The 27,302-nt window shown below is 43.7% G+C and overlaps 1 protein-coding gene across 1 annotated transcript; it reads right to left on the minus strand.

Annotated features, from left to right (window-relative positions):
- Nucleotides 1-27,068, minus strand: apln (apelin). Its single transcript, XM_080774620.1, has 3 exons — nucleotides 26,503-27,068; nucleotides 11,382-11,554; nucleotides 1-4,543 (listed from the first exon to the last, which is right to left on the minus strand). Exons 1-2 carry the CDS (start codon nucleotides 26,567-26,569, stop codon nucleotides 11,388-11,390), a joined length of 234 nt encoding a protein of 77 aa, XP_080630746.1. The 5' UTR covers nucleotides 26,570-27,068; the 3' UTR covers nucleotides 1-4,543; nucleotides 11,382-11,387.
- Nucleotides 27,069-27,302: the final 234 nt, after the last annotated feature.

Genomic DNA, 27,302 nt, shown 5'->3' on the forward strand with positions numbered 1-27,302 from the left:
AAAATAAGATTTTTAATATTACTTATTATCATAAAGATATATTTACACACTTTACAGAAATAGAAAATAAAAACACAAAGCTACGCATGAAAGGAAAAAAAATAAAATAAGTACTCCAAGAGCTAAAGCTTATTTTTTATAAATTAGAAACCAAAAGTTCAAATATGTACACAGTATTTCAACCATTTCTGATACACATTATTTATTTATTTATTTATTTATTCATTTATTTATTCATTTATTTATTTCATTTATTTTTGCCCAGATCAACATCAAAACAGAGACAGGGGACTGTACATTTGGCCTGGTGAGTAATATGAGCACACACCTTAAACAGAATTAAAGAAGATCAGGAATAATACATTGTCTTTTTAAACGGTATCTGACCTAGTAACACTGTTGCAATGGCGTGTAACGCTTTATACTCCCGTCGTACGGAAAGTGGACGATCTGCAAGCTCCACGACACGTTGCGCGCAGCTTGTAGATCGGGCTGTACACGTTACACTGCCGTACGACGGGATACAAATCAGGCGGAAAGCCTACAGACTCCCATCTGTTCTGAACGGTAACTGGTGTTGGACACAGTGGTTATGTAGATCGGTAGAATGTGTCACAATCGATGGAGGAGGGGCCTCGTTCTATTCTGGGTATAGGAAGTCTCATTTTGAGGCTGCAAGATAATGACAGTTCATGTACACATTTCCCGCGGGAGATCAAATCTAGTTATATCCTTTGGATTGCCGGGCCAGTAGAAATGTGTGAATGCACTGGATTGAATATCAGCCAATCCACGCACACGCCCACTCCGAAGGCCAATGTGATACAGTAATGATAGGTTAGAGATGCACAAGGTAAACCGTGGAATGTGTTGCATGCTAACTCCATTTCCTGGATGGGTGAAATGTTTGGTTCATTTTTCATTTTCAAGGAACTGTTATCTGGTAGAGAACTGAGAGAATATGTATGACAGCAGTATAAAAAATGTAGAATCTGGTGGTTTTGAATGGTTCTTTGTGAGGGTACGGTCTATAGCAAGTGTGTAGTGGCGACCAACTGCTACACTAATATTTAATAGCCTCCTGTCCTATTGCAAACTAAACAGCAACCAGCTTATTCTCATATCCACCAGTTACACACGTCCGTCCGTCCGTCCGTCCGTCCGTCCGTCCCCCCCCCTGCGCTCATTTCATCTCCTTACACACTCACAGCCAAATGCATTTGGACAAAACAAAAAGGGCTAAACGTAAAAAGGGTAAGTTCTCAGAACAAACACAGCCTAACCAGAAAAAACATGCGAACAAGTGCATAGGAACATTACTCAGGCCTTGTGATGGTCACAGAGAGGAGAGGAAACAATGAGAGGGGAGGAATCGTTTCTCTTGTGTAAGCCTTGCTGGAAAAGACCATTAAGGAAAATGGTTTTGCTCCCAGAGCATAATGTATTGGTTTACCATTTCAGTTTGAGCCTGGACGCGCTTGTCCTGCCACACCACAAGGCCCATTAACCTGATGTGCAGGGGAGGGCTGTGGGCTATCGTCTAAGACAAGAAGAAAGCTTTCACGTGTCCACCACATTATTGTGCTGCAGAACTACTTCTCTATTTCGTTACATCCACAAAAGATACAGCTTTCCACAACTGTATTAAAAAAAGTAAGCTTTGGACAACCAGCTAGACAAGAATCAGACAAAAAAACAAAAACAAAGAAGAAAATCAATTGTCACAATACACTGGAAAACCATTTCATACCAAGAGAATCTTGTTTTCAGGGTTTATTTCTCCAGCAGCATAATGGAATTGCAAAAGTGCAGCCTTGCAAACCCATACAGAGAAGTCTTGGAGCAAAGTCACGTTTAATGATGGGGATAATTGATACTGGAGGCTTTGGATCGTGGGATATTTGGCTTTGTTTGTTGGATCCAACAGATAACTGTCACCCAGGATGGGTGGCGGTTATAAGGACGCGGAGTAGGAGATGGAGATTCCAAATGTGCTTTACATAAACAATGGTTTTGCTCTGGTCTCTGCAAGGGCAGCATGGCTGGTGCAGATGGTATGGATACATTCATGAAGAACAGTGCGGATACAGACGTTGCTTGACTCCCTAATAACTTCTGAGATGGGGAGAGAGATTGATTTGAACCCCTTGTCATCCACACACTCTGCTGTGCTTAGAACTTCCATCCCCTTGTTCATATCCTTCTACTGTGTTCCCCAATAATACATGAGACACCCAAAGCAAAGCTGTCTCATTCCCAAGGAGCATTAATGAAATCTACATCTCTGTCTGAGAGGGTATGAAATAATAATGGTGGAACTGAAATTATCACTCTTCACAGTGCCCTAGGATTTAATACATTTTTAATCGAGGTGAGCTTGGCTGGGTGGATTACCACTGTGATTTTAGATGCTCTCTTTAATGCTTCTCGTGCTGGGCCAGAGAAGTCTGCTTTTTATTATAATATATGCATGTGATATGGCCAAGACCTACCGAAGCCACATTTTGGACATGGATCTGCACACCTAATACCAAACTGGATGTTTGATGGTGGCTGTGCTACCGGTCACAGTCATAACCTGTTAAATTGTTGTATTGATCATAGAAATCAACAGGGGTTTGGGAATTGGGAAGGAGGAAGGGTGTGGTTTCAATCTAAGCCAATTTGACAATGAGCTCAGACCGTAAGTGGCCCCAGCCAGCCTTGGGGAGATCCATCTGAGAAAGATTAAGCATGGGATTTAATGAGTGTAATGATCAAAGCCACGACCACCTGTGCTGTGGAAGGGCATGCTAAAAAGGCAACTGTACCCAACAGAGGGATAGATGATGACTGAATCTGAATACATGGCTATAATGGTGTATACATAGAGGGAGAATAAAGATACATTATATGAAAATATGCTCATATAAGCTATAAATGTCCTGTATGTGTGTATTTATTGGTAAATAAATGCACAAAATAGACTGCTCTGGTACAGGCTTCTATCACAGCACCCTGAGAAAAAAAAGGAACAAACTAGTAAAACTTAGAATAGACAAAACATAAACATTAATATATTCCAGTATGATGGAAAGGCATTGCATTCCGTCAATCAAAGATCTCAGTCAAAGGGTCAAACCAGCCTTATGCTAACAGTAAGACAACTAGAGCACTAGTGGTAGGCTGAAAATGGTGGCATATTTACTGAGCTGACGGATGTCCGCTTTAAATTGTTTTTGGTCTAATTTAACTGTCCTCCTTGCTACCACTGTCTTTTGTGGGACTATTCTTTTTTTCTTTTTTTATTTCTCTTCTAGAAATGTACTGTATAATATAATGCATAATGTGTCAGTGTATCGAGACTTCAAACAAGAGGTAATGTGTTTCTCATTTCTCCCTTCCTTGCGTTCTTTCGTTCCTGGCAGCATTGTGGAGTAGGTTATTATTTGGCACTTCATTAAAAGGCAAGGCGGCCTGTCCTTGGAGCAGGCCACCCCTGCCTGTTAACAGTCGTGTAGAGCAGCTGCGCAGGGCAGCAATGTGGCGAGGGAGGCCAGGGATTGGGATTTGGGGTCAAAGGACTCATCCCAGGTGGGACAATGTTGCTGTGTGACCCTTGAGCAGATCTCTAAACCCCAAGGTGTTAAGGAGTCCAGTAATACCAAAAAGCTTTGGATTAAAGATTGTTCTAAATGAAGGATTTAATCTGTAGTTTAAAGCAGATTGTTTTAGACAATTGTTTGTGTTGTTTGGCCTCTTTTTCAGTATTTTCTTTTTCTTCACAAGTGAAATGTACTGCAGTAAGGAAATATAAAGCACCAATAATAATGGTTATTTAGCTGTATGGCGGTCATGTTGTTGTAAAAAGATGCAATGATTTAGCATTATGTTCTTTTGGAAAGGGAAACCTTGGACTAGATTTTTTTTCAACAGACATGATACATGTATCACAAGTGATGTGAATATTAGTTGATGCATTCAACCTGTTTGAGACTGTGAACTGCCCATCCTCACAACCAGCACCCTCTCCCACTAAGTAAAGCCAGAAGCAGCTACACGGCAATGGAGTTAGCGGCTGTGATCACCTTAGATCTGAGAGATAGGAATAACCACACCACAGAGAAGTGACAGACGCTTTAAGACTAAGACGGCTTGTTTGGACCGGGCTCCCTCTCCACCACATGTCATGCAAAGTGTATGAGACACTCAGGGAGATGGCCATGACAGGGCTCTAGAAAGCTAACGATAGAGGGGGGAAAAAAACACTTGGGAGAAGACAGCGATAGAGAGCAAGGGAGTGAGAGAGACAGAGAAATAGAATCTGGTAGCTCGGACTCAGTACCCCCCACCCCCCTTCCCTGCCCCCAATTCTTCTTAGAGCTGAGGGTGAGCGGCTTGTCCTGATTTTTTTTTGTGGACAGAGTTGCTTGAAGAACCAGCAGGTGCTATGGACATCACTCTTCAGACTGCTGGGCAAGCGAAGGCCCTTCGTTGCAAGGTCCCCCAAGGCAAAGGAAGAGCATAGAAATCAGAACCTGGGGGAGGGCGCTCAGAGCAGTGCCTGCAAAACAAACAAAAAACACAGAAAAGTCCCATCAGGCCTCCATTTTCTCCCCAAACATGTTATGAGTCATACAGAGAGTGGAGACAATTCAATTTCCTCTCCACCGAGGTTTCCCTCAGGATTTCAACTGCGGGGCTTATCTCGTACTTGGAACAAAGCTAGACTGAAAAGCAGTGAATAAACAGTAATGCCAGTATGTAACCTGCAAGTTCTCTTGGCTTTGATAGAAATGCACTGGCAGGAGTTAGGAAAACAATTGCATATGTAACAGTAATCCTATGTTATGCTAAGCCCAGGGGCCTAGATCAGTTCTTGTTAACAGGAACAATATTTTATCTTTCCTATCCTTTTATCTTGCCCTGTCTTGATAAGTTACGAAGATTTCAGATGGCTAGTGCATTTGGCACAGCAAGCTTTGTTGCATGACAACAGAGTTCATTCATTGATAAGAAACCACTCTTCCCTTTAGACATATTTGTGTGGTCATGTAATGCCAAAAACTGATTCATATCTAATCTCTCTTGCAGTTTTTGTTTGTATATTGTTTATCTTCTGTACAGGATGACATACAGGCCACTTGATGTAAGGTCTTAGAGTACATGGTGGAGTTGAAAGGAGGTCCCCCTTTGTGTGGGTATTTGACTGAAGAAGACCAGTTTGGTCTAAATATTGCTAGTACTGAACAACTTGAATTCCATTATGCAGATATTCTTTCATCATTTCACGGATCCAGCACCTGGCGTTCTTAATACTTATTCTAGATTTTGGATGTACTCATGACTCTTCTTTGAATGGAAGGTACTGTGTGCCAGACCTACAGTATGTTTAGATGGGAAACTATTTGTCCAAGCTTTCTCACACTGGGGGTCTCAAGGACCTTTCAGAAATTGCTTGTGGCTTTAAACCAGTAATTCCCTGCTGTCTTTTTGGATTGTCTGCTGCATGGTTTTGATCCAAGACTTGTAATAGCTCATTTAGCTGGGCTGAAGAGAATGATGGATACCATCTTCTCTTTTAGGACTCACATCTGGAATGTGTAATGAAGAAAAGTCAAAGTCATTCCGCCATTTGCCTTTAGGTGTCGGGGAATAATAGATGAGCTGCCTATGACACTGAAATGGGGTGATAAGAGTAGACGCAGGAACGCATAGTGGCTGGTGGATGGACACTGTCAAGTCTATGTTTCAGTAATCTCTATTTACGCAGGGCCATAATTAAGACTAGGCTAATAATGACATGTCTGCATACAGTCTGTCTCGCAGAATTCTCATTCTCCACTCAATGTATAGCTTTGATCTTAGGTAATTCCTGTGAGTGGAACAATGTGCTACTCCATCTGTGTCCAAGGGTTTTTCATCACATCATCGGTAGAACATGAGGAGAGCAGGAGACGTGAACAAGTAGCCTTGTCAGCTGGACCAGAGATATGTCAGATCATAAGCCCAGCTGGACTGAATTCTCATTTGCACGTTTTGTATAATAATACACTAAGTTGAGCACCAGAGAGATGCTCAGCTTTTTTGATTTTTGGATCTGATCTCAGTGAGTGCCTATTTCTTCTTTGTGAACGGCCATTCTATCTCGGGCAGTGCAAACGAAAGGCTTGACTGGCATGCCGGTCAGGTTGAGAAAATTGGCATGACTGTGGGATCGGGAAAGAGGGATCCTTGAATGAGGTGAACTGTGAACTTTAAAGGCATGAGAGGGGCTGGAATGGGAAGCAAACAACAAGTGAAATCGTCAGTTTGTTGTGACTGGAGTGGTGTTGGTGAGGACGGCATTGTGAGTCACTGAGCCGTTCTCTTTTATAGAGCTTCACAACTTCCTGAAGCATCCCTCAATTGTGTGTCAACATTCTGCCTCTGAAAGCAAGTATTGAATACATGGAGAGAATGCACACATTTCACTGGCAGAGCAAAGACCTGTTATTTGGAAGTTGAACCCGCTCACAGTGTGTGACTCTGAGTTCTACTGTAATTCTGTAAGTCTATACTGTTTATTAAAGTTGTATTTTTCTGTTAAAATAGTTCTATAATCTGATGGCAATCACTGCTGTGCACTAACAGGGGTCTCTTTGTCTCTCCAGCTCTTTAGTAAATAGAAAATACACACCAATTTTATCCAACCAGGAGAGAGAACTTGTACACCATAAGGGATATAGAAATGACATTGGAAGTGACGAAACAAAAATATTAGCAGACAAAACATAACTGAAACATTAACATTTAAGCTGATTTACTGAAGAACTGGAGAGATGGGGAGACACCTATTTAGTTTACTAGTTCACACACACACACACACACACACACACACACACACACACACACACACACACACACACACACACACACACACACACACACACACACACACACACACACACACACACTATAGCAATGTTTACTATCAAATATAGAGCTTTTACATTTAAAACTAATTAAACACCTTTAATGGCAAAGTGTATAATGATGTGGCCCTCCTTCTATGGAATGACCTTTAGTGAGTCTTTGTTTTCAGCTTTCTTCCACTACCTCTGAAGTTTAGTATGGGAAGTAGGAGTCAATTAAAAGTATTCTGACCCTTCCAAATTGTAAGAAAATACGCAACAACAATTCTCCAATCCGTAAATTGACTATAGATTGTAAAAACAACTTCTTTAGAGAATGACAATTCTATGACTTTCATTTGCCTTCCTGTTAAAAAATGATTATCCGTGCCTTAATTTATACTCCATTGTGCGACAGTGTCGCAACGCGTCGTTAGCTTGAAAATCTGTTCCTTTGGGCAAGTGACACTGTCATACCACAGAGTATAAATTAGTCTTTAAGGGAATGACATGATTGTGTCTGCTCACACAGCGCTCTCCCACTACGGGGTTAATTTATGGCTGCCCTTGGCAGGCTGGCATTGTATGGTTGGCACCTCCTGCAGGGATATTGTGCCCTAGTGTCTAGTTCCTCTGTCTCTCACGCGATCTGGGAAAGACATGAATGGCTCCTGTTTTGCTGGAAACCAGGACGAAAAATGTTTGTCGATGACCTTTTTTTCACTGACGAAAATCGAACAAAAACTAAATAAAAACTAACCTATGATGACTAAAACTGAGACTAAATATATTGACAATGTTGTCAACAAATAAAAACTAGACTAAAATGTTAGGGAGGGACTAGTGGAGAAGAAATCCAGTAGAACTAAAAAAAAACAAGTAATTCTCTGTTTGGCTGCAATCGGGTGTTGTAGAAAATATCTACAAGCTTGTAGATCGGCTATTTTCAGCATGCAACCAAGTCTAAAATTTGCCATTACGACTCCATCAAGGCACCGCCAAAATACATTTTAGTTGACTAAATCAACTGTAGATTTAGTCAACTAAAATCTTATATTTAGTCGACTAAACTAGACCAAACCTAAACATTTCAGATGACTAAAATATGACAAACTAAATTAAATTTCATTCAAAAGACTGATTAAAACTAGGTAAATCAACATTTGCTGTCAAAATCAGCCCTGTGCTTCTCAGTTCATGGACAGAGCCGTGCTGTGGCCACAAGCATATAATCTAACATGTACATAGTCTACACTTTTGAGTTCATATCTGGATAGAATGCCATTGTTTCACTCGCTGTGTTACCAGTGAAAACTGCTTGGTGTTTGCCGCTTATGCCTGTCACCGTCATACAATGAAAATAGCCGATCTACAAGCTCACAATGCATTGTGTCGTGAGCCTGTAGATCTGCTATTTTTGCTGTGCAACACTGGTTTATGATGCGTTGGCATATAGTGTAGACTTAAGCTATTCTTGAAAACGTTCCCCTATAACAACATGCCCAGAATACACGCCAGGGGTAATGTACTTAATTAAATTACATGTTTGTGTTGCAGACAGTGTAAAAAAAAAAGGTTGATAAATACAAGGGTTTTTTTCATCGCTAAATGCACACAAAGATGGGCTTTGCTTTTCTGGACTGTAAGTCAAATATCCTTTCATGGGAAAGAATCACATTGGCGGCAGAGCTGAGAAACTCAACCCTGCAAAGCATTATCTTTGGTAGAGGTTTTAATTGACTTCATCAGATCGAAAGAAAAGGCTTATTCCTGTTCAGTTGACTTAACGCTAAGGTTTCTAGTACAACCGTCTCCCTTTAAAAGGAAATATATTAAATTACACCGCATGAAAAATAGCTATTAGCCAGTAGCCACTGGAGCAATATGAAGATATGCAAGCCGGCATAAGTCCAATAATCTGTTAAGACGGCGATAGTTTTTTCTGGGCCAACAATAACATCCTTGTGTGGGAGGTCGAGTTGAAACGGCGTCTATGATGGTCATTAACAGATTTCCCAGTCTTCCTCTAACGGTTTGAACTTTCCACTTGCGGTCCAAACCTTTCTGAGTGACTCTGCCAAGAGAGGATTTGAGGCCTCTTGGATTCTAATTTTCTTAGCGATATGAAACATGACACTTATTGCCTCATCATATCACTCTCAAGATTTACAGCAGTCTATGATGTATATAGTATACAAGTTGAGCTTGAGTATTTACTATATTCTACTATACTGTAAAAACTGAAATGGGGCATGAACTGGCCTAGACTCTGGCTTTACAGTAAATTAAAATGTAAATAGATTTTCTAGCATATGAGAGTTTAAAAGAAAAATCACACCCGTAGCCTACGCATGTGAAGTGAGGGGCGCTCTTATCATCGTACATCATCATGGCTTAACATGTCGATTTGCTCGTCCACATATGACGTACATTCTCCATTGTCAATGGGAATTTAATGTTTGTGTAAGATGAAAATCTACACTAATAGCTGAATATAGGACAAAAACAGTTATAATGCAGTATGTGGAATTTGTGGGACACTGTGGGTACCACTGAGTGAGCTTCAGCCCCAAATTGTCCTGTTTTGTCGTGCAGACATGACTTCGTGTTGGAGACAGTGGTGGATTTAGGAAGGGATTTTTTCAAACTGCCACTGTGGATTCAACCACCCGCCCACAGTCCACAAATATTTGTTTTAATTGTTGTGTTCGTGTGTCATGCATTTCTCCTGTTTTGCTCATGTGCTGTGCACTTCTGTTGTGCATCCTCCTGTTTTGAGTTTGGGCCCATGTCCATGATTTTATATTCTGATATCTGAGCAGTTTGTACATTTGGATTCTGATTTGTACAGTATGTCACACATACAGTAGTTACAGAGTGCATGGTACAGTAGTACACTGTGTACATAATGGTCTTTACTGCATGTGCACACAGTCACATGCTGCATGTGCACACAGTCACATGCTGCATGTGCACACAGTCACGTAGGGGCGGCCGTGGCCCTGGGGTAGAGGGGGCAGGTAGAGCAGCCGGATGGGAACCGTGGGGTTCCCAGTTTGATCCCGGGCTCCCCCAGAGATAGTGTTGAAGTGTCCTTGAGCAAGACGCTGAACTACTAAGCCAAACTGCATCATATAATGTATTGTTGTGCACACTGACAGCAGGCCGAGAAACTCATTCTGGAATATTTCTCAAATCGGTCAACGACATCTATGTCACTTTTGTGAATTAATAATTGCAGTGCAGTTTTCCCTCTAGGCTATGGGACATGCGTCCCGCTAGGCCATGCACAGAAAATAGCCAATCGGATGCAAGCTGAGAATATCTTGAATATGGGATCTACTCCAGCCTATTACAATGCTCTTGTTCCTAATTTACTCCGGCTGCAGGTGTGCAACAATACAATGGCAAACTTTGCACCGTGGTTGATAATCCATGCATGTAAAACAGATATTTGAATGAATAGTTTATTTCGATCTTTCTCCTTTTTCAGAGAGACATTTGTTCACAGAATCTTTTAGTCATATACTTGTTGGTCTTATTGGTGAATTATCTTGACACAAGGAATTAACAGTTACAGGTAGCATCTTTTTGGGCGTAGCCCTACTCCACATTGCCCCACGCTGTGCGTTTCCATACTGTACACAACACACGCACAACCCCAAAACATTGTCATCACATGCTCTCGACAGACGGGAGGGAGGTAGGGCATGCCTCCTGGCTGAGACTTGCCCTGCACCGGCGGTGACCTTTCTAGTAATCGGATTCGGTATTGTGGCTAAATGGAAGTAAATCACAAGCATTATTATGGAGTTGCCCACCCTCTCCCCCTTTGGTACTATAACAATCTCAACTATTCTTGGACGGATTTTCACTAGTTGGAACACTGCTGTTGCAATTTGCTTCCATTCAGTCATAAGAGCATTAGTGAGGTCAGACACTTTTTTTTTATTTTTTTTTTTTAGGTCTGGCTTACATTTGATATTTTCAGAAAGTGGTTATGATGAGGTTAAGGTCAGGGCTCTGTGCAGGACAGTCAGGTTCTGCACAAGTGTGAGTGGGACGGGGGAATTGTCATTCTGAGACAGGAAACGGCCATCTATAATAAACCTCCACGAGCACACAGTATTGTCTAGAATGTCTTTGCAGCTGTAGCATTGGGATTTCCATTCACTGACAAAAAGACTCATTAGAAACGGTGTCCACTGACGTGTTGGTCATATTGTATAGCTTAATCCGCCTCTGGTGCGATGTACGTTGAGTGAATAAACAAGACATTCTGTGGACTTTGTAGTTTGGCCTCAAAAACAGTATTTGAAACACATGCTGTTTAGAATAATATTTAAATAAAATCAGCAATACCAGATTCAAGTGAAGAACAACTTGTCGCCATTGTCTTATTACTGTATGAGAGCTTCTTTGTTGTTAGCATCTGTTCAGCAACTGTTTTGTTTGTTCCGTAATTTTACAACAAGCTTCTGCCCACGCTGGAGGTATAGTAAAACTCACCTTGTTCTAGAATGGCATGGGCCCCTTGTGGGAAAGACGGGGCCGTGGGCGTCTCCTCTTCCAACCGGCTGGTCTGTGAGACTGACCACCTCTGCCGGTGTTCTGCTGGACCACCTTCCGTACCGTAGCCGCCTCTTCCAGCGCTCTGCCGTGCTCCGTGGAGGCCATGGGACCTGGAGAACAAACACAGATGACCATTAGAACCCCAAGATCCATGCGCCACTCTGATTGCCATTTCACAACCTAATCTCATAAACCGGTGGTTTTCAACCATTTTGATACCATTACCAGGGCCCACTATTTATGCAGCATTTGAGCCACGGACGGCCATTTGAGGAGGTTTAGTCTCTCGGACTAAAAATAGTGTTACATTTTAAATGCGAGCCATCTCTGTCAATCTCTCTGTAGTAATATCATAGTGTACAGGGAGAAAGCGTTCACGGGGGTATAATGGATGAGGAAATATAAGAGACATGTATAGATGAGTGAGAGAGTTGTACCACCCAGGCCACCCAGCATCGTAGTTAAGTTCATCAAATCAGTGCGGTGAAACCAAAGCACTGCAGATCTAGCTATATAGCCAGTTAAAAAGCCTTGTGTCTCATGTCTCCGTCACACTTTGTCAAGTTTACAAATGATACACACACTCTTTTTCTATCTCTCTCTCTCTCTCACACACACGCATGCACACGCACACGCACACACACACACACACACACACACACACACACACACACACACACCATTACACCGACAGACCATGAAGAGATGCATCCTATAGCACCCTTGAACCAAGATATGAGACGAGCTGAATCGTAGTGCTACTCTCTCACAGGATGTGAGGTGTTTGTGTGTGTGTGTGTGTGTGTGTGTGTGTGTGTGTGTGTGTGTGTGTGCACGTGTTAAAGAGCGATCCCAGATGTTCTCAGTCAGCTCTCAATAAGTGTGGCTTGATCCTTTAAAGCCCCTCTGTTCCAAATGGTTTGATCCACGTCTTGTCTCCGTAACCTTTCAACCTTAATGCAATCAAAAAGACCTCCGGGAGATCAGGGGTTTCTTTTTTTGGCGGAGGGTGTATGTTTGGGGGGGGTTGTGGCATATCTTTATATGTAATGGGATATTTAACGTGGGTGATCTTTCACACTTTAAGTCCATTGCCTTACTCCTATGAAATTTCAGTAAAAGCATAGCTTTGTTTTTCCTTGGGGCATGTCAAAAAGATTAACTATCTTATGGTAGAATATTCAGCGAACTGAGAGGCTACTAAAGTAATTCTAGCTATTACTTTAAATGTATTCAAATTAGTCTGACCAGTAGAAATAGATTTCGAGCTTATAGAATTTACGTAGACATCCATCATTCAAAATGCTCAAAGCATCTGAATTTGTCATTACTGTCTGCCTGCCTTCCCTGCCTGTTCTAACACAATATTATGTTCTACTGTATAAGTAACAAAGATTCCCTTTGCACTCCCGACAAAAAGGATTGCATCAGAGCCAAATTAACTCAGCTCTTCAAAAGTAAATAACAATTCTCTTTAGGCAAAAAAAAAGAAGCAGACTGACATCACTCACAATGGGTCATGACATTCCTAGACCCCCCCCTCCCCACTGGCACCATTTCTAGAATTCTCTAGAGAATGACCTTCCGTGGGTTTTGCAGCTTGTGGGTAGGCACCCTCGTTAAGATAACCCTCAGAGGTGGGGAAAAAGGAGCATGGGTGCTCAGGACCGCAATTGAACATCTGTCAAAACCATGATGATTCTTGGCTCCGTTGATACTCTTAAATGGCCAGCTTCATGGAAGAGTGTCTATAGGCATACCGGTACTTGCTTTCCTAGTACCCAAAGATCTCTTCCAAAAATTTTTTAAGGAATTTGTTGTAGAGATAATTGGAGGCTGTTGCATGTATTGTATTTGTTAGCAATTCGTACTGCACAGTATCCACTACAGGACTCTGTAATGACTGCTTTCCTCCAGTGCAGAATTCAATATGTTCAAGTCAATGAGGGAAAACAAACTGTACAGCATGTGTTCGTAGCACAAGTCAATAAAAGTTCAATATATACATTTTCAAAGAACATCTTTAAATGAAACACAATACATTTGTATTTCAGGTTTATTTAACAATGGAGAATTGACTGATTAATTTAACCTATAGACAGCCTGTCGAGTATTTCCCCCGAAAGGCCAGACATTCTCAAGTTCCATTTCTACACTAATCTTCTTCCACACGCTTATTTCATGCTACATTTGTGGAAGAACAGTGGGCTAATTCATGTGCAATAGGGAAAGTCTCTGTTGCATATTTCTGCATCTAAAGCCCTTCTTTACCCAGAGGCGCGCTAATCTGCATATTACCCCCTTGTTATTGTACTAGATACAGAATGAACGAGGTAACTTTACATATTCTGAAGGCGTTCAGCTCATTGCTTTCTAATCTCAGGGGTTTACCATAAACAAAAAAACATACGCGTTTGAGCAGCTTTGCCTGACAGGGGCTCTGTGTTGTGGGGTAGGGGCATTTTGGTTTGGCCCCTGAAACACCTTAACAAGGAAAGATGGCTTTAGTCCTTGCCACACTAGAAGGATACCAATAACCATGTCCATCAACCCCCCCAACCACGGCATGTTTGATTGACAGGCTGTTTTAACAGCCGCTGCACAAAAATGCACTCAGATGTTCTCTCTCTCTCTCACACTCTCTCACACACACGGAAACACACACACACACACACACACACACACACACACACACACACACACACACATAAGCGAAGATGGTATACAGTAATTGCAGCGCCTGTACTGAACACAGCTGATGTGCTGCTCCTCTATGGGTGGCTCAGAGGGAGACTGTCATAACCCAGGACCATAATGAGACAATTTAGATGTCTCCTGCCATGGCAAGCTGTCAGTGTCTACTCAAAACCACCAGGGTTTGTGGAGAGAACATCTCCCAGCTAAACTCAATCCATCCATCTGGCTAAGGGATAGTGTAATGAAAGCTACTAAAAATAATCCACAGTGTAGGTGCCAGCGATAAGACGGCGGAGGAAAGCATCACGCTATGATAGACGGAAGTGTCGTATAGCAACCAGCTCCTGCATCTAAACTGTAAGCTATCAAATACTGAATGCTAGATAGATTGAATGTGGCAGCAGCCATTACAGCTGGATGAGACCTTATGATTGTTACCATGGTAGGGTTAACACCAGCTAATGCATATTTCATCTCCACAAACAAAGATATCTCTGCTGTCTTATTGCAGTGAAATTGAATCTGTGTGCACCATCCCATTTGATCTTTCCCATGTGGGATTCCCCGTTTATGTCTATGTTTAAAAAAAAGAACAGTGTAAAAAACCTTACCAGCCACCTTATCACCACTTGTGATAACCTTGGCTTTTCCTTCATTCACCAAAATCCCAGCATTTCCCCATCTAGTAATTCCCTAATTAAACTTTAATAAAGGGGGAATTTCTGGAATGCCTGGTTATTGCCACTACTACTGCCTGCTTGTCTGCTGCCTCCTCACAAAAAGAGAGTGCGGGAGGGAGGGAGGGCTGTGGGAGAGAGGGTAGTCCACAGTGTCACAAACTGGCTAGTCTCCAGACTCATGATGAATAGCTGCTCAGCTACTACCTAATTCCCCTGCTCCAGCTTCAGCACCGTCCTAAGGTGCCATCTATTATGTTGACTTTTTCAATGGCCTGTCTCTCTCTCGCTCACTCGCTCTTATCTAGGCCCAGCCCGAAAGAACACTACTGACAGCCTATCGCTGTTGATTCCCCAGTAGCTCATCACGCAGGCCTGGGGAGTTTTACATCTCACACTACTTATCTGTCATGTCAGGGAAGAGAAAGGAATGTCCTTTGGGGTGATGCCAACTTCATCAGTTGCCCTCACCCCTTGGCCTGAGCAGCCTGTATATCACAGGACTGGCACAGATGTGGCCTGTGCGGTACAGAACTGTATTGGCAAATGGGCTAGAAGAGCTTTCCTTATAATTCAAATGTTGGTTTACTTTGAAGGACGGCAATTGGAGCACAGCACATGTCTGCAGTACACCTTGTAGAGACAGGATCTGGTGTTTGTCCCAATCACTAGATAATGTTGTATAGCAACAAGTGAGAGGAGCCGTTATGAATTGATACAACATCAACATGTGCAGTCAAGCATGGGCGCCAACACTGAATGGCCCCTGCTGCGTTTAATTTTCTGCGTGTCACGTACAGCGAATTGGCACACCGTCTTGTTAGATTCGATTTAGTTTGTTTACTGGCCTTGCTCATCACTTCCAGTTTCACTGATTTTAAATATATATTTAAAATCTCATTGATCCACTTTCACGGTTGGCTGAGCATTTGCAAGTCATTTATATTTCTCTGCTGTATTTCTCCATCTTTAACCGAGCCCTATAATTTACCAAGCCCTACAATATATACTTTGTACAGCAAACAGTAAAAATAACATGTAAAAATATATATACAAGTTCACAAGCGTGCTATTCTCTGCACAATGTTGCCTGCCTATAGTGACATGTTGCCTATAGTGACATGTTGCCTATAGTGACATGTTGCCTATAGTGACATGCCCAAAATAGGGACAACAGGTAGAAAGTGGTTAACCCATTTTGGGCGGGAACCCCTTTTGGTGTTTTAAACAAGCGCGCTACGAGCTTGTAGGTCTGCTATTTTTGAAAAATCGTGAAAATATTTATTTCAGAATACTGGAGGATTTAGAAGAATTATTTTTAATTTCGAGGTCAGGCCTAAATGGGTTCCCTCCACCATGACGCCATTCATTCTGTACTCAGGCACTCCTCAGCCCAGTCTCTACAGTGGACTAAAACAAACAGCTGTCACAGAATGGAAATGGAGCCACTGGCCTGGAACTATAGAGGACTTTGCAGCCGTGGAGAGGAGAGCTATAGCCCTGTGTGTCCACAATGTGATGCCACTTCTTCAAGGGGCATCACATTTATAATTGATCCTGCCTTATAGTTAAACTACCTCTTGTGACAAAGTGATAATGAGCTCTATCTATTCAGTCTGAGTCTGGTAAATATATATATATATATATATATATATATATATATATCTATATCACTGAGGCAGAGACCCAATTACAGCTAAAAGTACAATGTGGCCTCTTTTCACATTTTGTCTTGGTGAAACATGCCTTCATTGCCTTGTTATTGCCGCACAACATTCTGCCACAACATACAGTAGTGTACCTGATGAAAGAACAAGGTTTCTAGTACATGTACACACAAAGACAGGATTCCCAGTGTTAATTTAACCACTTTTTTCAAATTTGTGTACATATCTGAGCCATGTATATATACTGTGTGTGTGTGTGTGTGTGTGTGTGTGTGTGTGTGTGTGTGTGTATTTAGAAAATAGCCGATCTACTTAACAGTATATGGTCACAATCACAACGCATTGTGAGCTTGTTGTCTGTCTGTGTGTTAGGCTGTGCAACAGTGACACTTGGTGGTGAACAAACGCTATAACGCTATTTTCGTGCTCGGACACAGCCAGGGACACGGGGACAGATCCAGGGACCCAGCCACACACATAGCTGTCTATAGGAGTGGTTGCACCACTCAAAAACAATATTTGTGCTTGTAGGGAGAGGGTAAGAATAAATACACTGGTGAGAAACACCCCGGTGAGTGTATCCATGGTTATTACCGTGACGTCGGGGGTAGCTAGCCTGCTGCGTCCATCATGTGCCTCCTCCTCTCATTCACTAAAAGCCCCAGGAGTGTAGCTCCAACCAGCGATTCCCTCCGTGCTGGCGTGCTATTGCAACAGACACCCTAACCCACACACCCTGCAGAGACATGCGATGGCCAGGGCATGCTTCCTTATACTGCATAAGCACATAAGGGGATAAGGTCTATTTAGGCAGAAATGAGACATGACACATAATCGTGGTGGCTAACACTTAGCCTCGCATAAGCCTCGGCTGCCTTGGCGGAATCATGGTACCAGGGATTTGCTAGCTGCGTTTTTAGCCTCCCATTGACATCCCTTGCTGCCCTGCTTCACATACTGTATGGAATGGTTTCTAGAGCTACCGTTTCAGAACCCAAGCCGTCAGAATTGCACTCCCTTTGGAAAGCTGCTTATCGCATGCTCGCCACCAATTCTGGGCCTTGGCAGAAACTGGTACCAATTGCTTGCCGACTCGCAGACCACGTTACCATGGCAGCCACCGTGAAAGGCGCTCAGTCAGGAGCAAAAAGAATGACATTGTCAGTTAGAATGGACCAGGTTCCCGGTTTACAAATTTCAGTGCACAAGCTCTGAATCGGTGATCAGCCTGCCAACTGTGTCTCTGTAGGTGTGTGTGTGTGTGTGTGTGTGTGTGTGTGTGTGTGTGTGTGTGTGTGTGTGTGTGTGTGTGTGTGTGTGTGTGTGTGTGTGTGTGTGTGTGTGTGTGTGTGTGTGTGTGTGTGTGTGTGTGTGTGTGTGTGTGTGTGTGTGTGTGTGTGTGTGTGTGTGTGTGTGTGCCCCTCAATGTGTTCCTCTCAGGAGGTTTGTTGTGATTGTGAACAGTTTGTTTCCTTGCTTTTTGGGCCCTGATTGATATGCAGCATTGTTGTGGCTGTGATAATGCAAGGCTTGTGGCTAAACTGAAGGCCGGCTTTGTCCGGGCCAACTCTGCAGAGGAAACCTATAAGTGCATGAAAAGTTGCCGCCGCTAAGCCCCAGCTTTGAAAATTAACCTCTTTGTAAAACCCTGCACAGAAAGAAAGCTTGCACCAGTCAAGGCAATCAGAACTATTAAAAACTAATGGTTCTGCCCACTGCTGTCCTCTGTAGAGAGAGAGAGAGAGAGAGAGACATCCCCTTGATGTCTCCTTGAGTCACTCACAACTGAAGTTCAGAACGATACATGCTTCTGAATTAGTGAGTGAGTGTGTGTAATGATGAGGTGGGATAAGGTCTGTTCTACTATGATCAGAGCACTGCGAGTTCAAAGGGCTGGCAGCAGCAGCAACAGCACCATGCAGCAACAACAGCACAGAGCCAGCTAATGAATCCCTTCACTACTTCACTGCCTGTTGGTTTATTCACAAACCACTCCAGTGAAAAGGGTCAAACTGTGGCTAGGAGGTTACTGTAGGTTGGGAGCCTATTACACATCGCGAGACCAGAAAACTACAGAGTCACACAAAGACTGCTAGTGAGATTCTAAGCCCCTCGTTATGCCCAAGAGGATTGTGGGAAAGGCACTGTGCAGTTGCTGGCGATGCGGACCCATGGGTGTTCCAGTTAACAGCAGTGAACTAAGACCGCGCGTGTGTGGCAGGCAGGTCGGTCGGTAAGGCTACCAACCGTTACCTTAATCTCCGGAGATAACATGTCAAGGGCAAAGGTATCCTGCAACCACCCGTTTCCATGGGCACACTAATCAGATGTGAAGTACAGCCCTGCCTTGTGTCATCCCTCCACACCACACTGTGAACCTTGCATGCCTTCTCCAAGTTGAGACATGGCAGTCGGCAGAGAGAGATTGAAAGAGAATTGTCACTGTGTAGCGTTTACTGCAGCTCTCAGTTCGTAAGGGGACCAGCACCTGCCCCTGTAGTGATAGCCCCAGAGCAATATATATAATATATATATATATATATATATATATATATCTTTCGTGCACATCCAGGTGGGGGAGGTGCTGGTAGGCAAGGTATTACATACAGACCAAAGAGAACTTCCCTTAGAGAAGGAATGGACCGGCACACTCCAAAGATGCTCGTGGAGAAGAATTAAGTTTGCTTCGTTGCTTGTTTTATTGCACTAATTGCAATAAAAAAGCAATGAAGCTGCACAAGCATCTTTGGAGTGTGTGTGTGTGTGTGTGTGTGTGTGTGTGTGTGTGTGTATGTGTGTGTGTGTGTGTGTGTGTGTGTGTGTGTGTGTGTGTGTATATTATACATACACATACACACATAAATTCTTTGAGTTGATCTAACATAAAACATCTGTAGGGCAGAAGGTAGAGTTTTTTTGGATAAAATAATGTTATATACTGCCACGATCCCTTACAGGCAATCTGGCCACGTATAAAAGTGATGCTATAAAATGCATACATCCATTTCATTGCCAGGTACAGCTGTATACCACCGCAGGTAGGTTGAAGCACGGGAGTTTACAAGTCCTGTGGGGTCCAGGAGGTTTTCATCAACTGCTTGGATAAACTGTTTGCCTGATGTGGATACATGTTTATGAATTCCATATATTGTTTTCCCCTCTTCCACTTTCATAAACATCTGTTCGTGGTCAGGGGCCCTGAGCGCAGAGCAGACAAGCCTCTCCTCAACGGCACACAAGACATAGGGACGCAGCGAGGGGCTCCTTCCTGGACCCCAAAGAACCGCCAGGAAACGGGGTGTGGAGAGATCTCCGCCATCACTCAAAAGGCAGAGTCGTAGTAGATTATGATTGACCGCTGTTTGAGCGTACGCTCACATGCGTGAAATGGTCTCCCAGGGAAAATATCATTGGTGATCAAAGGCAGAGAAGATTGCAACTTACTCTTGTCATGAATTATGTATGATTTCATAAATGAAAGATCTCTGTGTTTGTCACAGAGGGGACTCACTTGGGTGTGTGATGGAAGAAGAGATCCAGTGTTTTTCATTTTCGTTTGTTTCATTTCATTAAGGATAAGAACGTGCACGGCAGCTTCAGAGAACATAAGGTGCTCCACGGCTTAAAAGTCTTTGAGAATAGGAGATGTAGGGGAGGCACCAGGGGCGTGCAGAGAGTGTTAGAGAGGCAGGGGCTGACATCCTGAAAAATAGCAGATCTACAAGCTCACAACGCGTCGCATGTTGAGAGCTTGTAGATCAGCTATTTTCGGGGCGCAAACCCAGTACTCTTTTAGCTAGTGGAGATGCTATGTAACAACATGGATTTCTAAACAAATATGTTCAATGCAAAATGCTGTTCAAGTTCAGGAGACTTCGGAGAAAAAAAGCTATTCTCCTGATTGCTGCCTTCCGGCAATGGCATGGAAAGGAGTGGCATTTGCATTTCTTTCACCATAGTAAATAATGCATTCGTAGTCTAGAAAGGGCATTTGTTTTATAGACAGGTAGAAGGGCAGGATATGAAGCCCCCTTTGATGTCTATGTGTGCCTGGGAGGCACGGATATCCTGTGGCCTAAGGCTCAGAGTTTCGGTCGGTGTTCCCAAACTCTGTTAAGTCTCCAATCCGTGATCCCATCTTCACAGCTCACAATGAAGTCCTCAGAGCATTCTAACAAGGGCCAGCTGTGCTGCAATCTAATCCAGAATATGACATTTATAACCGAACCATGATGGCATTAGACGTTTGACCATAATGGTCAAGTCAAACTCTTATTTGATGATAATATTGTTCTTGTTTCATCAATGCACTTCTGCTCATTGAATATCTGCCACAGAACAACGTGAATAATAATAAAATATATTGTCTCGAACCTTGAAGTTAATATAAAATAATACATATTTTACCATTCAAAGTTGGTCATGAGAGTAGTTTATTCTGAAAGCACAGAATACTTATTATGCAGTCTGGCATGCTGTTAATAAAAAGGTCCATTCAGATCTTGATCAGGAATCTGATCTTTTGGGCCACCACTATAAATGTAACACTTAATGTTCAAACAGGGAGTCATAAATCACTTTGTTATTGGACCCTGGTGGAGAATAATGGCTTTTGAATATATCTGGCTCTGATTAAGTTGTCGGGTGTAGACTGGGCCTGAGGATGGGGTCTGGTACTTACAAAAGGCCTGGTTAACAAGCAGGGTGGCTAACGCAACCCCCCCCCCCCCCCACTGTACTTGAACTTTTGGGTTATGCCCTCTCTGATGGTGCATTGACGTGGTCAGACTCGCGTGCTGGAATAATAGAATGCAGGCTAAATCCGATTTCGCAGAATGGACCTCTCCTTCCTTTTGCTACCAGCATGTGTAATTTCCTCTAATTTTCCCACATGTGGAATTTGAAAAGCTTGGCCCAGACCAACAGCTGTGAGATCTTATAAAAGTCAGACGAGTGCCTCTACAAACGCAAGCTTACACAAACTCTAAGCTTCCAGATAACCCTGCTTCCTGTCCTCCTCCTCTTCTTTTTCTGTCCCTCTGCATGTCTTTTACTCCCTCTGCCTTTCCCCCCCCCCCCCATCACTGCTGCTTATGGTCTCGAGGGAAAGTCTTAACCCATTTTGGACTGAGGTCGATTACAAAAAAGGCTTCTGAATTTTTCTAAATTTCTAAAAAAAACCTGTTTCTGTCAGTGGTGCTCAACCTTTTTCATGTCGAGAACCTCCAGAATTTTCTGTATTTGGCCACTGACCCCCATCTCAAAATATGTGGTTCCAGAGACCCCCCAGAAACAAAGATTTAGTTAAAAATGTTCGCTCTTTCACGATAAAAAAAAAAAAGCAGACCCACAAGCTCGTGAGCTTGTAGATCTGCTATTTTTCAATAGCTAAACTATAACATAATGCTTGAAACACCAAAAGGGGTTCCCGTTCTGAATGTGTTAAGTGAGTTGATTTATTCATTCAAAGGGTTCTGAATTGCATTACAGCGGGCCAGCAGTCACATATGCCAAAGTGTTCACTAGCGGAACCCTCCGGGGATCGAGCGTTAGCACAAAAGGTATAGGCTATCCCTACCAAATGAGTTATGATTTTTTCCTAAATCTCTTCCCCAACTCCCACCCTTCCGCAAGGCAATTGTGGACCATATTTATGAAGCCCAGTGTGTTGGGATGTTATACAGATGTGAAGTGGCTTATCCCAAAAAAGCCTGGTTAAAATCTCCCCATAGAAGTACACTGGGCCTCATGCTATGAATCGGAACTACAGCGGGGCATACAGTCAGTCAGAAAGGATGACGCTAGCAGTTTCCGGCATATATACAGTACACAGTCTCTACACACAACACATGTACACAAAATGTATGTGAGCTAAACATCAGCCAGCGTAGTTGCAACAGCTGCACTCAAAACCATGCAGCCACTGTGTGTGTGTGTGTGTGTGTGTGTGTGTGTGTGTGTGTGTGTGTGTGTGCAGCTGCGCACACACAAACACCACTGCCGCTGGAATGGGGGTGTGCAGTGATTTGTGTGTGTGTGTGTGTGTGTCCATGTTTGCAGCTGGCCTGTTTGCAACAGAAAAGCCATGCTGTCTTCATCTGAAGCTGGTTGGCTCTATTCTATAGCAATACTGCGCGAAGTGGAAATCCAGGTTACTCATAAAATAGATCTCAACCATTGACTGTGTGTGTGTGTGTGTGTGTGTGTGTCCGTGTGTGTGTGGCGAAACCCAGCTGGCATAAAAGCCCTAGCAGTTCAAAACGAACTGAAAGATTCTCCGTAATCCTGCAATAACCGCTCCACTGCAACCCCCTTCCACACCACTGTTTGCCCACTGTTATTATGTTATTTCAGGACATCTGGAAAAGTTTACCTGTTTTTGTTCTCTCCACACCCCCCATAATCATGTCGTTGGACACAAGCACCTCTTTTATATTATACGTGCACCAGTGCAGAGAAACCTGGGTTTTGATTTAAAGTTTCCTGCTCTCTGTTAGTTTAGTTTTGGTGATGTTTTTTTTTATCAAAACATTAAAAAAAATCTGGATTATTTTTTTGCACACTACCCTTACAGGTCCATAGTTAGCTCCGTGAATGCTCATGATGATACAGTATAGACAGCATTGTGTGCCATGAAGGTGCCTGAACAACATGAACCATAGTGTCGAACCATAGTGTCCCATAGGCATAAAGATTCTGCATAAATAGATTAACATTCTGTGAAAATCTAGTAGATCTACAAGATCACAATGCATCGGAAAGCCCAACGCGTTGCTTTGCAACGTGTTTTGTTGCAGCTTCCTTCCGTCTCTTTCGCATTAACCAGACCCCAAATGCTTGGCTGAGTCTGTGAGTGAGGCTGGTTATACTGTGTGTATGCCTGTGCCGACGGGCCCAGCAGCCCCTACACTACATCAAAGTTTAATACAGAATAATAGCGTTGCTGACAGAGTCTCATAAAACCACCCCTTTGTAAGGCAACGATTTGTCTCACCGATAATGTTCATGATCAGAGCCTTTGCCCCCTCTTACTGTACATATTGTACACACACATACAACAGCTAGGCAGCTGCGATTCCATCTCAGAAATTGTGTGTGTGTGTGCACGTGTGTGTGTGTGTGTGTGTGCGCGTGTGTGCGTGCGACTATGCATGAGAGCAAACGTGCATGTGGATGCGCATCTACGCGGGTGAGTTTTTGCGCGTGCGCCGGATCATGTGAGCCAGCCTGTTGTTTTTGTCCTGCATCTCCCTAGGTGAGTTTTGGCAGGGGTGTTTCCATGGTTGAGAGAAACACTGTTTTTGATATTTCTGAGCCGCTGAAGGACCTGCGAGGCCAGCGTGTCACCAGAATGAGGATTGTTTACATACCAGCCTTAAGGGTTACACGAGAGGGAAGAGTGATCGGCGTCGGGGTGAATTATGAACACCACATGTCTAAAGCTGTGGGCCGCTCAGAAAAGGCAGAGTGGTTTCTGAAGATGGGTGATTGAGGTGCACTGCTCAAGGATGCTAATGTTACACTGACAAGGCCACGGTTCCCTCAGAGTATCACTGCTGAAAGATTGTTGGAATTGGATTGATTGATTGGAATTTGATTGGATTGAATGTCTTATTGCCTGTTGCACTAGGAGCCCTCCCCCATGCTACAAGTTACACACACACACACACACACACACACACACACACACACACACACACACGTCAGTTTTATCTATGTTGATTGCTTTGGGAATACATTGCTTCATGTACGCACACACACATGCATGCATACATACTGTACGGTATCTTCCTCCCATACACCATATAGACACGCAGACAGTTGCCTGAGAGGAAAAAGCCAGCTGAACTGGAAAAGCGTTTGTCTCGAGATGAAAGGCTTTCACACCCACTGCCTACATGCAGAGCCTCTTCCGACACCTTCCCGCGACTGTAGAGCAGAGACTCGGGCTACGCAGACACACACAGGAGGCATAGCATCCCTCCCCACACCCAGCATCACTGCAACATGCTTGCATCTCTCCCTATCTCTCTCTTTCCCTGCCTCCCTCCATCCCTCTGTGTGTGACTCTCTCTCTCTCTCTCTCTCTGTCTCTCTGTCAATGAAGCTCTGATACTACACTAGCAGCCAGGGAACGAGGGAAGCACATAAGCAGCATGACCTGAACAATGTTGAGCAGGATTAAGCTCTCATCAGCCACAGCAGCCTTGTTTTCTCTCTGTCTGTGGTGTAGTGGGGTGGGGGGTGGGGGTGTGGGTGTGGGGGGGGGGGGGGGAGGCGTTCAGGCGTGGAACACGCTCCGCCACACGCAACGGTGTGAAAAACGACACTGACCGTAATGCAAGATAATTGCTTCCCGTTTTGCTACATGTGCCGAGAGCCCCGTGACCAAAATAGCATGTCACCGTAATAAAAAGCGTGCCGGGGGAGCATGGGAACTGGGAGTGCTGTGTGCGGAGATCGATATGCACAGTGGACAGCATCTCACAACCTTATAGTCTGCACAGACTCTAATAGACCCCCCCCCCCCCAACACAGTCACTCACACTCACACACACACACACACACACACACACACAGTCCACTGATTGTCTTCAAAATCCTACAGCCTTCGTTACATCTATATACACATCATATTGTACAGTACACACACAGCTGTCCATACATTATACTCCACACAGCATCTTAATGATAACCCTGCCATCCCTATATTTTGGGCATGTCATTATAGGCATACATTTGACAAAAATGTCATTTGCTTTATTTTATTTTTTTCCTCGTCTTTTTTGAAGAAAATAGTCAAAGTACAAACTAGGACTTAAGTAGTAAAACCATTTAGTGCACACACTGCATATCAAAAAACATGTCGCATATAGATCACCTTAACAGCAGATGTAGCCATATTATTGCATGTGTGCCGTGCACGCATGTGCGGTGAAACGCACTCACATTAACGGCGTGTGTGTGTGTGTGTGTGTGTGTGTGTGTGTGTGTGTGTGTGTGTGTGCGTCAGGCAGCTGTATAGTTCATAGGTAGGTGATGATCCAGAGAGAGGTCTAGACGTTTGCACAAGCCTAACTGTTGTTTTTTCTCACCACAATGCTACCTGCATCACATCTGCAGACTGACCACCGCTGTAACGAAGCTGACCCCACCAAGCCACATTTCTCAAAGCCCATTTATCGCCGCGAGCACAACGCCCAGCGCCCTGTGTAATCGTGACAAGTTATCATTTTTATGAGCACATTACAATAGATATCCCAGCATCGGTGCAATGGCTTCTGGAGATGCAGCAGCACTTAAACGGAAATTTACCGTGACAAGGAGTCAAGATGTTGAGTAGGCTACCTCAAGAGACCATCCGTGCATCTGGGATCTGTGTTCCTCTCACTCAACGCAGTGCTCATGATTGCCACCACACATATCATACTACAGTATACATCCATAACTTGCCTGCACAATGATGTATTAATAATCATGTCACTTGGAGTCACAATATACAGTGCAGGGTTGTGATTTAATCAGCATCACTCGATCTGCTACTCCGCCTTTTACAGAACATGTGCTGTGCAATATCTACATTTCATAACAGTCACAACACAGTCACCCAACAGCTCTGGTGGCAGCACTCCACTCCACGCAGACTGAGCGATGCCCATCAATAAAAGCCTCTTAAATATTTCATCCCAAAGTCACAGCCTCTGCTTGCATCAATCTGCAAGCTTGGAAGCAGAAAAAAACCCATCTATATCTGATTCTGAAGCAATAAAGCCACCTTTTAACTCCCCCAACATAAAACCCCCAGCAATACAATAGCAGACGGTGTAACCACTGCAGTGCAGTACTGTACACAGCCAGGTGCTGATATTCCTGTCTTTTAGAGCCCACACAAGGCTAACCATGCTGGGTAACTGATCAACTACAGCTGCCTGTATACGAGCCCAGGGCTAATAAGAGGGAAAATGAGAAAGCGTGGTGGAGGCTACCAGCTATAAGGCTGGCTGCTCCTGTACTCACCAGCACTGGCAGAACACAGCAGAGACACCAAGAGCACAATCACCAGCGTCAGAATCTTCACATTCATTTCTGCACTCCCCTCTGGCTCTCCGCTAGTCACTCGCTGATATACTGTAGTGGTGTGTGTGTGTGTGTGTGGATGGGAGGGAGGGAGGGGAGAGACAGAGACAGAGAGAGAGAGAGAGAGAGAGAGAGAGAGAGAGAGAGAGAGAGAGAGCAGCTGAGCGAGCAAGAAAGAGAGAAGGAGAGAGACTCTATTTGCTCCCCTGTGTATGTATGTGTGTGAGAGTGCAGGAGTGAGTATGTGTGTCCCTGTAAATGTATGTGAATGTGCCGTGTGGTCGCTCCCTGGCTGTGTCTATGTATTTCTAAATGCGTATTTGTATATCAGTGTGACAGCGCCGCTCCTAGACTGAACGCGCGTCTTTATCTTAGCTCTCCCACGGATATGTGTGTTTTTGTTTTTTTCCCCCTTCTCCTGTCAGAGCGACGGCAGCCTGATCCAAGTTCAGTAGATCTGTGAATGTGCCGGGAGTCAAGTCTCTCTGTCTTGCGAACGTGCACCAGTCCTGTTTGCATTGGATAAGGAGCCCAGTTGGTCATGTGGCTTATGTATCATTGACTCTGGGTCATGGAAAAGGGCCCTCCCCAACCCCCAATGCCATCCCACTCTCTCCTTGCACACACACGCACACACACACACACACACACACACACACACACACACACACACACACACACACACACACACACACACATACACACACACCCGTGACCCACCCTCCCTTTGCACACACACA

The sequence above is a fragment of the Protomyctophum bolini genome (assembly GCF_963924005.1).
Source record: "Protomyctophum bolini genome assembly, chromosome: 10".
NCBI classification, from domain to species: Eukaryota; Metazoa; Chordata; class Actinopteri; order Myctophiformes; family Myctophidae; genus Protomyctophum; species Protomyctophum bolini.

Coding starts and splice junctions, on each gene's coding strand:
- apln (XM_080774620.1), bottom strand. CDS start 26,569: ATGAATGTGAAGATTCTGACGCTGGTGATTGTGCTCTTGGTGTCTCTG. Junction 11,555..26,502: donor GCTGTGTTCTGCCAGTGCTG/GTGAGTACAGGA, acceptor TTTGTTCTCCAG/GTCCCATGGCCTCCACGGAG.